Source organism: Belonocnema kinseyi, chromosome 9, assembly GCF_010883055.1.
Source record: "Belonocnema kinseyi isolate 2016_QV_RU_SX_M_011 chromosome 9, B_treatae_v1, whole genome shotgun sequence".
Classification (NCBI taxonomy): domain Eukaryota; kingdom Metazoa; phylum Arthropoda; class Insecta; order Hymenoptera; family Cynipidae; genus Belonocnema; species Belonocnema kinseyi.
The window spans coordinates 40,895,791-40,908,856 of NC_046665.1; the positions used below are offsets into that span (position 1 = coordinate 40,895,791).

The window sequence follows — 13,066 nt, forward strand, 5'->3', positions numbered from 1 at the left end:
TTATATAATAAAATATATACTATATTTTAAGTTTTGAATTTCGGAAATTTGGTCGCTTAAACAGAGGAATTAAAATTGTATTCTTTATGATTAAAAGCATTAAAAGATAATTTAATTTTCATCTTATTTTATTTGAAACGCAACTATTCACTTTTTAATTTTAAATCTTCCTTTAGAATTATTATTCATTCTAGAAATTTTCGAAGTAAATATTTTTCGATTTGAAATTATTTATTTGTTTAAATCTTCAAGTAAAAATCTTACACTAAAAATTAAAAATCAAAATAAAGAATGCAAAAAAATATTGCTATGATGTGATTTCATGTTTTGAAATTGTACAATTTTAAGCTTTTTAATACGAAGTTGCTTTATATATAATAAAAAATTATTAAATAAAAACTGATTATCAAGTCTCTCAATGTGAAATTTTGAAATATTTAATAGTGAAATCATCCTGAAATTTTAAATATTTGAATTTGACATGATAATATTGTGAAATTTAAAATTCGAAACCTCCAAAAATTAATTTAAAAATTCATGTAAGAAAAAAACTTTAGTTTGAAGGCCACAAAGATTAAACTATTTTATAATTGCTCATTCAAAGCTATACATTAAAATTAAAATTATAGATAGTTTAAAGACGATAAATATATTATTAATAAGTATCATATCATAAATGATGTGATTCTGTAAAATCAAAAGTCACAGTATTTTTCACAATTCCAAGTTGCAGTATTTTAAATACTGCGAGAAATATTTTTGAACCTTCGAAGTTTAATTATTCTAAACACTTTGAAAATTATATAGTTTCTAGTTGGGAACTTTGGAGAATTGCAAAATGACCGAATTACGAAATACGGAAAATCTCCCGGTGTAATATTTTTCTCCCGTCGCAAGTTTCTCTCGGCTTTCTCCTGATTCTCCCGGGTACGTGATCACACTGTTGTAAGTACTACATTATCGTAGAATTACAATGGATAATTACTGTGCATTCTTTAGTTTGGATAACTACTGTGCATTCTTTAGTGCATTCTGAAGTTGATCATTATTGAGCATCTTCAAGTGCAGTAGGACACTACTGCGCAGTCCCAAGTTTCGCAAAACTTTACTGTATGAAAGGAACTAACCTCCCCCCCCCCCCAGAATCCATCAATTGGTACATTCATTTGTCTAAAATCGTATTTTTGTATTCCTTAAATCTAATTTAATAAAAATATTTCCAAATTACTCCTGAAAGACTAAATCGACAATTCGACTTTGCACATCACTAAAGAACTTCGTATTTTTCAATTTAAAAAAATTGGATCAAATGCTATACGTATAGAAAAATATATAAAATATTTAGTAAATTAATATTTCTTCTTCCTAGTATAAAATCCTATGGATTTGCAAATCTTATTTGCACAAACGGAATTAAACTTATTGTCTACATTGTTCTACATTGTAACTATCTTCAAATGGAAAGATTCTATGCCTTTAAAATGTATATTTTTAAAAAATTTAAATTTATCTACTTGCAATATTTTTAAGTGATACATGTTTATAGTTTAATTTTATACTTGAATTATTTGAATCTTGAAATATTGTTAATTTATAGGGTTTGAATTTGGAATACTTTTTGGAATTTTTTCTTTTTTTTGTGAATTGACGTGTTTTTTTTTCTACTTGAACTCTCATTATCAAGGAAGGATATCTAATTTGGAATACTTCAAACACGAAAAACATTAAAATTTTGTTTTGTTATTGAATGCTTTTATTTGATTTTGTCTATCATCAAAGACAACAACATTGAAATATTGTTTAATCTGAAACTGATTTATTTCCAAATACTTCATTTTTTAATGTCCAGTCTAAAGTTATCAAAATTTTAGATTTTCCGCTTCAAATAATTCAACTAAAATTCTATAAAAAAGTGTACAATTTCAACGATTTAAATTTTCAATTAACCCATTCTTAGTGTTTTAATTTATAATTATTCAAGTTTCAGTGTTTTTAATTTAAAGTTTTCCACTTTAGAATATGATTAAAAAGAAATTCCTGACTTTCAAACGCTCTTAATTTAAGATAATGAATTTAGAAAAAAGATATGAAAATAAAATAAATATGAAATATCAGTTTCTTTACTTTTTATAACCAGATTTAAAATTGTTAGCTTTCGAATGATTTGTAATAACAAATTTAATCTAATAAACAATACGTTTCAACCAAATCTGCTGTTTCCTTGAAGGTAATAAAACATGACGAAATTTCGTGAAATAGTATTCAACATAATGTATTACAAATTTCGAACAGAAAACAACTGCAACTGTTGAATAAATTGTGTTAAAAAAATTTCGGAAAAATCCCCAGTATTTACGCTAACTTAGAAGTATTTTAAAAAGAATTACCCAAAAGATTTCAGAAGAAAATTAAAAGTTCTATCGGATTAAAGACAATAAAATGAAATACCTATATAATGTTAAAATAATATCACAGTTTTAGAGTGGACAACTGTTTTTAATAGTCTGCACCTACAGCAACAAAATTGTGTAAATTAAAATTGTAAGTAAAATTTTACTTTCTCAACTACAAGGATAACAGCGGTTAAGAAGTTCAAAATTCCATTCACAGTGAACTTCCATCTATTTTAAAGATCCCCTATTTGAACGTTCACCTTTTGGAAATCCCCAGTACACGCTTATTTAAAATGGCTCAGTTCTATTACCTCCCACCAGGGTCCCTGTTCGGTCTCGCTAGAGTCCATGGCTGACCAATTAAAAAGAGACCTGAAAAGCGGGAAGCCTTCGCTAGTTCGAATTGAGTATTTTAGCATTACGTCAGGGGAACGCATATTACTTTTTGAAAAAAACTATTTTAAACGTAAATTTAAGTCATAAATGTAAGAATAGTAATATTTTTAAAGTGTGAAACATCTTTTCTCAGTAATGTTTCAGTCTTTTATAAAAGTAAAACTGAAAGGTCACCAACCGATAAAAGGACGAAGAAGAATTACGCAAATGCATTATATGCTTGAAAAATATTAATATTCAAACCTTCATAACTTACTTTTACGTTTAAAATATTTTCAACAAAAAGGCGTGTGCAATTGCAGACCCATGCGTTAACCTTTCTGAAGGCTGACATTTCCACCCATCCTAGCATGACTGTGACGTCATGCTACAATACGCACTATTCCACATAATATTTGAGTCATTTTTAATTCTATTATATAGATTTTTAATTGGCCAATTGTACTATCTGCAGGAAATGTTATATTCGTCACGCCGTACGTCAAAAAAACAAAACAAAAAACAGATCAGAAAAACACTGACATGCATGCAGGCTAACGGACCGCGACTTTTTCAACTACGCATGTGCCAAAAAGCGTGGGTCTATTTAAAAGTATAAAGTATAAACTTGTAACATTACAATAATAATACATTATTTAAAGAAATAAACTATTTTTTAAATTCAATTTAATTAATTGTTTAAAAGTGAAAATTTGTTAAAAATATTTATCTGTACTATTATTTATTTCAAATAGAACCTTGCTTTCCGGTACTTGCGTGGTTGAAAAAGTTGCTTACATCGTCCTCATGGATACAAGGCCGGGGTAGCCAATGAACTTCGCTTGACAAAAATAATCTTAAGGTTACAGTAGAAGTGGAGGCCCCTGCAGTCTTTCAATTATCAAACGTGTACTTTTCAAGGCCATTCAAATGGGCGGCAATTCACTGTATTACGATTTCTACATTTATGACTTTTACTTTTAGAATATTTTCTCTAAATACTCGTATGCGTTCCAATGACGTCATGCTAAAATACTCAATTCAAACCAACAAGGGCTTCCCGCCCTTCGGGCCTCTTTTTAATTGGTTAGTGTTATATTTATATTTGCTGGGTCACTATTATTGATTGGATATTGTGATTACTGTTTGGATTCAGGATTAGAAACCTAAAATGCGAACCCTGTAGTGTTTACCTAGCATGGCCTTTAGGGCGGTTGAGGTTATTGTATTGTAAGAACAGGTAGTTCTTTTCGAGACACCGAGCTCTTTACGTCGTTCTGTCGGTACAATTAATTTGTTATTTCTGCTTTCACATATAATAAAAGACGTTGAAATTCAATATTGCATTTGTCTTTTACTCATTTCCATCACAGAAGCGGGCTAGATCGTACAGGGAGCATTGTGGGAGGTGACGGAACTGCGCAATTCTAAATATCCCAGCATGGGGGACTTTTAATAAGTGCGTATTGAAATAAGCAAGAATTGACTTTATTGTCACGAGTCTGCAGCCTGTTTCACTTTGAAAATCCATTTCAATTTTTCTATGATAATTAAAATTAATTTATCAGTGAAAGATACTTACTTGTACCAATTCGTGAGTGTCATCATCACGTACAAAGTGGCGAGGGCAAACATCAAATGGAAGAAACTCCAATTGTAAGCAACTGTGTCTTCCTCGTTGTCCCAAACTTTGGTCTCGTTTCCTTCCACATCTCCGTTACGGCCTTCTACTGAAACGTAATCTGGGTAATTTGAAAAGAGGCGAGAAAATAAAAGAAAATAGTAAAAAGGGCAGCTTAATAAATTAAATAATTGGAGCTGTTTTAAAAAAAGCGAACCAATGAAAGCAGGCACACGCTGATTGTTATTAATTCTAAAATTTTACGTACGATTTATATTAATCTCTGCTTTAAAGGATTTATAGATTAAAATAATAATAATCTAGTGTTCCTACTATAATAACTAGAGTTGGCGAACTAATGGAAATTGAAAAGATGGACAGTTAAGGATAAATTTATGAGAATGGTGTGCATACCTTCATTGCCAATAAGAGACTGGTCCGTGTTCTGAACTGTTTGGAAAAATGCAGGTTTAGTTGACGAATGAATTTACAATCAGATGAGAAATGCAAAGAATATGATATAAATATGAACCTACATTGTATAAATCATCTCATGCTTTCTGAATATTAACAGAGTTTTCACCAGACAGAGGCTTTTTAATTTCTGACCATTTCCCGGTTTTCACCAAATCAGAATCACGATTATTAAAAACAATTCCCCGTTCCAAGTAAAAATTGTAATTATTTTGCGGAATTTCTAGCTTCAGATCTGAATCACAATTTTCTTTTAAAACTTTTCTGATACAATTCAGAATTTAATATAATTACTTTTGAAAATTTTTGGAAACTTCAGAATTACAGATATCTTTTCTAAAATCTCCAGTTCCTAATAAAAGTTACAGTTTTTATATAATTATTTTAAAACTTAAATCTTTATCTTTATAACTTAAAAAATAAGTATCTACAATTTCAAATATATGTAATAAATTACAATACAATTTCAAATAATATTTTTTAGTGCAATCGAATGAAAAATTCAGGTCACGGAGTCAAATTTCCGACGTTTTCCTTGTCTGGCAGACACCCTTATTATTATAATGGACCCAACGGAAAAGTACTATATCCTTAGAGAGAAAAATAAAAGCTTTTTCAATCGATTTTTGAAAAATTATAGGTATTTACCAGCTCCGTTATCCTTGACGAGGACAGTTTCAGACATCGTGATCTTCGAGGATTTGGAGGCAGTACGAAGGGAACTGTAGAGAACGCAACTGAACCAGATTACGAGGCCAATTACACTTTCTTTATCAAAAGCAACCTTATTTTGCGCAGAAATGTCGTTTCCATTTATGATTCCAAGAACTCCAGGATTGCAGCTGTGGTCTAAATGAACAAGAATCAATATTTTAATACCATAATACCGTAGGACTGGATACTAGATATAAATATTTCGATTTAAGTACCTGGACTGTTTGAAACTCCACTCCAGGTCAAGTAGACGACGTACAGAGAAACAACAGATGCCTGCAATAGACCGGAACGGGGCTGATGTTCCTGAACACTCGGGAGAATAGAAATTGCACTCGTCAGAATACACAGGATCAGGTTGAAGGAAATAAAGAATTTGTTGAGAGAGCAATCGTGGGGCTGAAAAAAATCGCATTTTTATATTCTTCAGACACTCATTGTGAAGTTACTACTACATAAACGGTGAATTATTTCGTTAAATTTTTTACTTACCAGTGTGAAGTAAACATAAAGTAAAACAATCCCAGTGAAAGCTAGAGCATAATTCAGGAAAGTTGATGCCAAAAGAGCAAAGTACCTGAAATTAATATACATGTAAATGAAATAAAAATATATTGTATAAATATAAGTATCATTTCATTTACTCACCAGCCTTTGGACTCAGTCTCTTCATAATTGCCCACCCATGCATCAGCCCAAGAGTGTGCAAAATCGACGATGAGAATCAGCTGAATAATCACGAAGAGAAAACCTCCTATCATTCCGAAATACATCCAGGTTGGACCGAATGAGCCTTCAGGTATGAAAAAGGATCCGATGATTCCTCCGATAATCAGGAGGTATTTGATTGCCCAGAAGCTGTGAGAATGAAGCTTCATCAATGCCTGTTATAATTTAAATATTGCGACATTTGTACAAAATATCGAAACAATTCTCACCCATTTTGAATCGGACTTCGAGGATCTTTCGAACTTCTTACTCGAAGCATAATCACTGACATCAGGAAGAAAAACAGCGTGAGAATGAAACATATTCTGTAGACTGCTAAATATCCAACCGCGGATTGACAATCGATTGTAAACGAGGTGGGAACTAAATTACTGCTATTCGCACAAAACGGAACCTATTTTTAACAATCAGATCGTAAATTAGGAAAAATTTTATATTAAAAAACAGTTTCATTCCAGAAATAATTTCTAGATAGTTACCTTTTTCAAAGTCTCTTGCAGACTCGGAGCTAAAGTGATACAAGCAGCAATTGTACCAAGCATCAACATCAAAGCGTACATAATTCTTGTACTCGTACTGTTTCTGCATGTTGGACACTGTGAGCAGCAAAAGCTGCAAGCTGTGCTTCCACACAAGCAAGCGAGCTGAAAACAGATAATTAATTCCATTCATTAATAACATAAATTTCCATTTTAATTTTTGTCGTTACAATTTACAATATTTTTGAAATGATTAAATTAAACGTTCCTCTGTTTATGAATGTCTGATACAACGTTCTAAACAATTGTCCGGATGTATGTGTGTGTATGCATGGATGCGTGTGTGTGTTGATAGATGTGTGCATGTTGCCCTTTTTTATTAACACGACAACTTAAGTACGGTTGTAGATAAATCGATGAAATGAAGCTATAGTCAATTATGATATTTAAAAAATTAGTTTTATAGTAAATATTTTTTCATTGAAATCATTTAATGTTGATGAAATAATAAAAGCCTCCTTCATTCGAGACGTATCGATTGCTTTACAATATTAACACATTTTACTAAACAGTAAGGAAGTTAGATTCATTCGTAATATTTAAAGAATTGATCTTTTACAGTAAGTAGTAAGCATAAGTAATAAGAATAAGTATTTAAAGATGAATAAATATTTGTTTTATTGTTCCTATATGGTTGGTGGCTATATTCTAAGTATTAGAACTTATAAGTAAAGTGTTTAATTGAGTAAAATAACTATTTTTTATTTAAGTACTAAGTTGTATTGCATTAAAAATGGCTGAATTAGTCAAAAATAGGTATTTTTAATCAATTAAGAACTTTACTTATAAGTTCTAATATTTTTAAAATGGCTATCAACCCTGTAAAAATAATACAGATAAATATTTATTTATCTTGAAATTTTTATGCTTTAGTATTAAATGAGGGCCTAAAAAATCTTGAAATATTTTGCAACTTTTCAAAATTTCTTCAAATACCTTGAAATCTTCTAATTTTTTTTCTTCTGATATTTCACAATTTTTTAACCTGTTAAAATTGCTTGAAATTGTTAGTCCCGTTTAAATCTTGTAAAATATTTTGCAATCCCTAGAAATCCTCTAAATCTTAAAACTTTATAGAAATCACTTGAAATCCTTTGAACCCCCTCGAAATCTTTCAAAATAACTTGAAATCCTGTGAAATCCCTTGAAATATTTTCAAATACTTCGACAATCCTTAAAATAATTTGAAATAGTTTAGGTCTCCAGAAATTTTTTGTAATATTTCGAAACCACTTGAAGACTTTAGAAGTTTTATAATATTCCGTAAAATATTTAAAACCCATCGAAAAACTTGTACAAAATCATTCAAATGTCTGAATCCCTTTCTACCAGTTCAAAATAATGTTTTAAATATTTTAAAAACAATAATTAATAATTTTGAATTGTAAGCAACCGAAATTTAAAAAAAAACATATACGAAGGATTTCGACAATTTAATTAGAAAAAGGAGTTAAATTGTATCATTTCTAAGTTGAAGCGCTAAAAATTAATCCATTTTAATTTTATTTGAAGAATACCGAAACTAGCATAATTTTAGATTAAACTTTTGAAGATATCCTTTAAATATTGTTTAATTTAAAAAAATGTATGCAATAAATTAAGCAATTTCAAGTAATTGTAAAACTAATAAAAAATTAAGATTTTAAGCCGAACAACGCACGATAAGAAACAAAAACAAGAAAAAAAAACGTTGCTTTTTTAAAGCCCTACAATACTGATAAATATTCCACTAGACCAACAGTAATAATTTATTTAAAAAAAACTCAAAACGAAATTATTTAAACAAATTTCTTTTGTTTAAATAATTGAAAATTAATGACCTAATGTTAATAAATATTCCACTAGGCCAATAGTAATCATTTTTAGGTAAAAACGAATGAACACGAAATTATTTTTAAAAATTCAATTTGTTTAAACAATTAAAAATTAATAAACCAATGTTATTAAATGTTCCACTAGACTAAGAATAATAATTTTAATGCAAAAAAAAAATTTCGGAAAAAAATTTAAACAAATTCCATTTGTTTAAATAATTAAAAATTAATTAACCAATGATAATAAATATTCCAGTAGAACAATATTAATTGTTTAAAGTAAAAAAGGACCAGCATACAGTGCTCAAAATGTCGATTTCATGAATAATTGACATTTTTTGTTTTAAGGGTAGTTTTCAGGTATTCGTAGTGGTGTGTTAGGGGTGTTAAACCCATATATATGATACATGAAATTCTTCGTTGGATAATTCTCTACAGGCCCCCGTACTTTCCCATCACATTTCTTCAAACCCTAAAAAATTATTCCAAAAACTCAAAAAAGTGATTTTTCCCCATGCATTTTACATGGGAAACTTCAAGTCAAAACCGGCACCTGTTATAATCGAAAAATAAAAAGAACAGGGAATTTCTTTTTTCGTATTTGGAATAAAATTGGGAGGATCATTGCCCTTTAAAAAATAAAAGCCTTTTTGAGCCACCCTAATGATCAACTGTACAAAACAATTTTTTAATCGTGAAAAAATGTGTACTCAAAAATTTTCCAAATCGATCACTTTTAGTATTTTTATCCAAATGTCTGACTAACGAACTTGGCATTTAGCTTAGGACACTAAAAAAGTATACCAAAAGCCAATCTAATAGATTAATTTTTTTCAAAAGCTATCGTGCTCAAGGACAGACAGGCAGGCAGATAGACATACAGATACACATTCGTAAAAACCTGTTTTTCGGATTTAGGGGGTCTCTAAATGTGGACCTTTTGACAAAAACTAGGGAGGTCAAACTTTATACAAATCTAATACCTTCTTTGATGAGAATGTAAAAATGATTTGCCGTGAATAATTTTTTTATAGTACTGTTTTTGGTTTTATTCGTAAAAAAATAGCATTGAAAATACAAAATTAAATTTTTGGAAACCCCACACACGCCATGAAGAAGAAAGTAAAAGGCAAAAATTGTACTAAGAATGTGCCCATGCAGCGGGCAGATTTCTTTTACTGTTCATGATGTTTTTCATGATTAAGGCCAAAACTAAGCATCCTATCAAAAAGTGGCTAAGGTAAATGTCCCAATTTAGGCGAATGTAAGGATTTATTTGGCGTATTTTGCTTGTAAAAGTATTTTAAATCTTATAAATCGATAAAAGTTCCTAATACCGCACAGTTTGAACATTTTTCATCAATACTTTGTCTGCATATCGATATAAACAAATAATTTTTACTGAATAATAAAGAATATTTCATGCTGTTCCAATGAACCTATTTGGGCGAATGAATTTTTCCTCTGACCCAGTTTGGATGAATCAAATATCTCAATTTGGGCGAGTGATGACATGTTATATTTCCTACAGTGACTAAAATACGTAATAAGATGACTATAAAACCTATATCAAAAATATCTCTAATCCATACTAGAATGTGAATAAACTATTACTAGTGTCATACCACGGATTTACCTACAGTATGTGAGCATTCGCACAAACTGGGTCACTCGCCCAAAATGGGACATTTACCTTGATAACAAATTTGTAGATCTTTTTTAAATGCACAATTGTTTTTCTCTCATCTTTTACCGTATTTTGCAGTTTGGCCGAAAAATGTACTTTTTGGATTTTTCGTTATTTGGTATGCTGTCAAAATTTGAATTTTTGATTTTTCAAAAAATTAAAAAACTTGTTATAAATGGAAATAGCGTCTTTTTCGATTTTGTAAGAAAAAAAATTATAAGAAACTTTTTTTTCAATAAGAGTTTCAACATGGTATGAACTCTGAAGTTCGTGTATCTGAGTAAACCATTCGTCTATTATTCATCTACCTCTTTTTTACATAATTTTACACTAAGGGAGAAAAAAAATTACAAGAAAATATTTTTTTAATTCAAGAAATTCACAGCATTCACCGAATTCAATGAATGTAGAGAAATCAAGGAATTCATTATTCATCTTGAGCACTTCATATCTTGAGAACCACTACAATATCATACTTCCTTGCAAATTTTGAATTAGGTCATTTGTTTAACCAATAATATTTCATACAGTTAATCAATGGTACATTAAACAATAATGAAGGTGTATTCAGATGTTATTTTTTATTTATTGAACAGTGAACGGGCAAAAATGTGAGGTATCTCATAAAAATTACATGTTGAAAAATCAGTGTCGTTTACCGCAACACACAGATTATTAAACAATAAACAATTTTGAACATTAGGCATCAAACAGCCATTTTTTTCGACAGTTAGATCTACTCGGGAATCAATAGAAGGAAATTTAAAAAAAGATCATCTTTATTGATTCGCAAATAAGTAGAAAGTGCCAAGCCGCAATGGATGATGGGTTATTATTATTATTCGGAATTTGCTGACTACAGTGAAACACGTTTGTGGGATTTTACCAAGTTGTAAACTGATTCTATTATTGACTGATATATTATCGACTTGTCGGAAAATGTTCTTGACGAAATTACGAGTATTTGTATGTTAAAAATTTTAAACGTGGATTATCAAAAAATGGTCCAAAGTTTTGTTAAATATATATACACCATTAAGCCATTTCCCTTTTGGGGTAGGCGTGACTCATTCGGCGGGGGAAAGGAGTAATGTGTGGAAGGGATAGAGAATTTTCAGATTGATCCAGAATTCTCGTGTTATTTATATAAATAACACGTTCGTTCCGCAACACTGCTCCGACCCAGGTTGCTGATCAATCTCTCTAGCAATCACCCCAAGTGAAGATCCTCACAAAGTCGTTATGTAAGGTTCCCCAATTGGGTCCATTAGTGGCCAAGGTCTTTTGTTTCAGGCGTCATTCACTCTTCTGACACTCTTTTTATTAACTATTTGCCGGCATGCTTTCCTGTCCTGGCATACTTCTCTAGCTTCTTTTATGTCCATGCATTTTTTCATGTAGGCTCTCATTTTTTCTGTGACTTCTTATGTCTCTTCTAACTAGGGTCTCATTCACACATTCTAACCATTCTTTCCGCGGTCTACCTCTGGGCACGCTGCCATTTACTTTACCTTGATACACTTGTTTCGTTAGTCGTTCATTTAGCATTCTCTTAACATGCCCGAATCATCTTAACCGATTTCTTTCCCATGTATCTACTAGAGTCTCTTCTGCACCACACTTTTTTAGAATTATCTCGTTACTTACTTTGTCCATCAGAGTTTTCCCGCATATTATGCACATGAATCTCATGTCAAATGCGTTAATTGTATTCTTATCTTTTTCTTGATAAGTTCATGTCTCGCTACCGTATAGTACAGTCGGTACAAATATAGACTTATGTATTGCCATTTTAGCTTTATTTGATATATTTTTACTTCTGATAAGGGGCCCTGCTCTACCAATAATCTTCTTACCTTCGTTTATGCGTCTATCTAATTCCTCATCTATCTTCCCGTCGCTAGTAAATAAGCTAGCAAGGTATACGAACTTATCAACTTGTTCAATTCTCTCATTTAATAAAATATTGCATAATGTTTTCTCACTCTTTCCTTCGAATACCATAGTTTTTGTTTTATTTGCGTTAATTTTGAGGCCCATGCTCTTCATTGCTCTGCCATAACAACCTTATCATCTGCGAACGCTAAACCACGTACCCTTACTGTTTCGAGATCCACACCCTCTTCGTCGAAAATTTTCGAGAATTTCGCGAAAATATTTAGAATATTCTTTAAGCTTTATTTTTTCTCAACACTACAATTTTAACGTACCAGCAAAAAAAAATGAAGAACATAATTTAACAGTTTCAACTAGGGAGATAAAAGCGAGTGCAATAATTACAGAGGGATTAGCTTATTAAGCACCGTAAGTAAAATATATTCAAAAATACTTATTCGTAGGGTGATGAAAATAACAGAAGCAAAGATTTGGGAAGTCCAAAGTGGGTTTATGCCAGGAAGGTCATATACGGATCAAATATTTAGCTTAAGGCAAATAACAGAAAAAAGTTTGAGAGTAGGAAAAAAAGTTTTCTGTGCATTTGTTGACCTAGAAATAGCTTTTGACAATGTAGATAGAAGTAAACTTTGGGAAGTTCTGAAAGAGTATGGAGTCAATAGATGGATCCTACAAGCTATAGAAACAATATATACAGGTAGCAAAGCGAGTGTAAGAGTGAATGGAAACTGAGTGACTGTTTCGATATTATTCAAGGAGTTAGACAAGGATGCGTTATGTCTTCATGGTTATTTATATTATTTATGGACAAGTGTTTAAGAATG

The 13,066-nt window shown here is 30.6% G+C and overlaps 1 protein-coding gene across 2 annotated transcripts in view; it reads right to left on the reverse strand.

The window, feature by feature from the left end:
• Positions 1–4,346: 4,346 nt before the first annotated feature.
• Positions 4,347–13,066, reverse strand: part of LOC117179601 (probable serine incorporator) — an 11,862-nt gene continuing 3,142 nt past the window's right edge. Inside the window, exons 2-9 of one of the 2 annotated variants that reach the window (XM_033371578.1) lie at positions 6,786–6,950; positions 6,516–6,700; positions 6,226–6,435; positions 6,070–6,154; positions 5,793–5,976; positions 5,512–5,712; positions 4,804–4,839; positions 4,347–4,510 (exon numbers count right to left, since the gene is read on the reverse strand). In XM_033371578.1, coding sequence (XP_033227469.1) covers positions 4,347–4,510; positions 4,804–4,839; positions 5,512–5,712; positions 5,793–5,976; positions 6,070–6,154; positions 6,226–6,435; positions 6,516–6,700; positions 6,786–6,950 — 1,230 coding nt within the window. The remainder of the gene's footprint in view (positions 4,511–4,803; positions 4,840–5,511; positions 5,713–5,792; positions 5,977–6,069; positions 6,155–6,225; positions 6,436–6,515; positions 6,701–6,785; positions 6,951–13,066) is intronic. The other variant, XM_033371579.1, reaches the window with a different exon arrangement.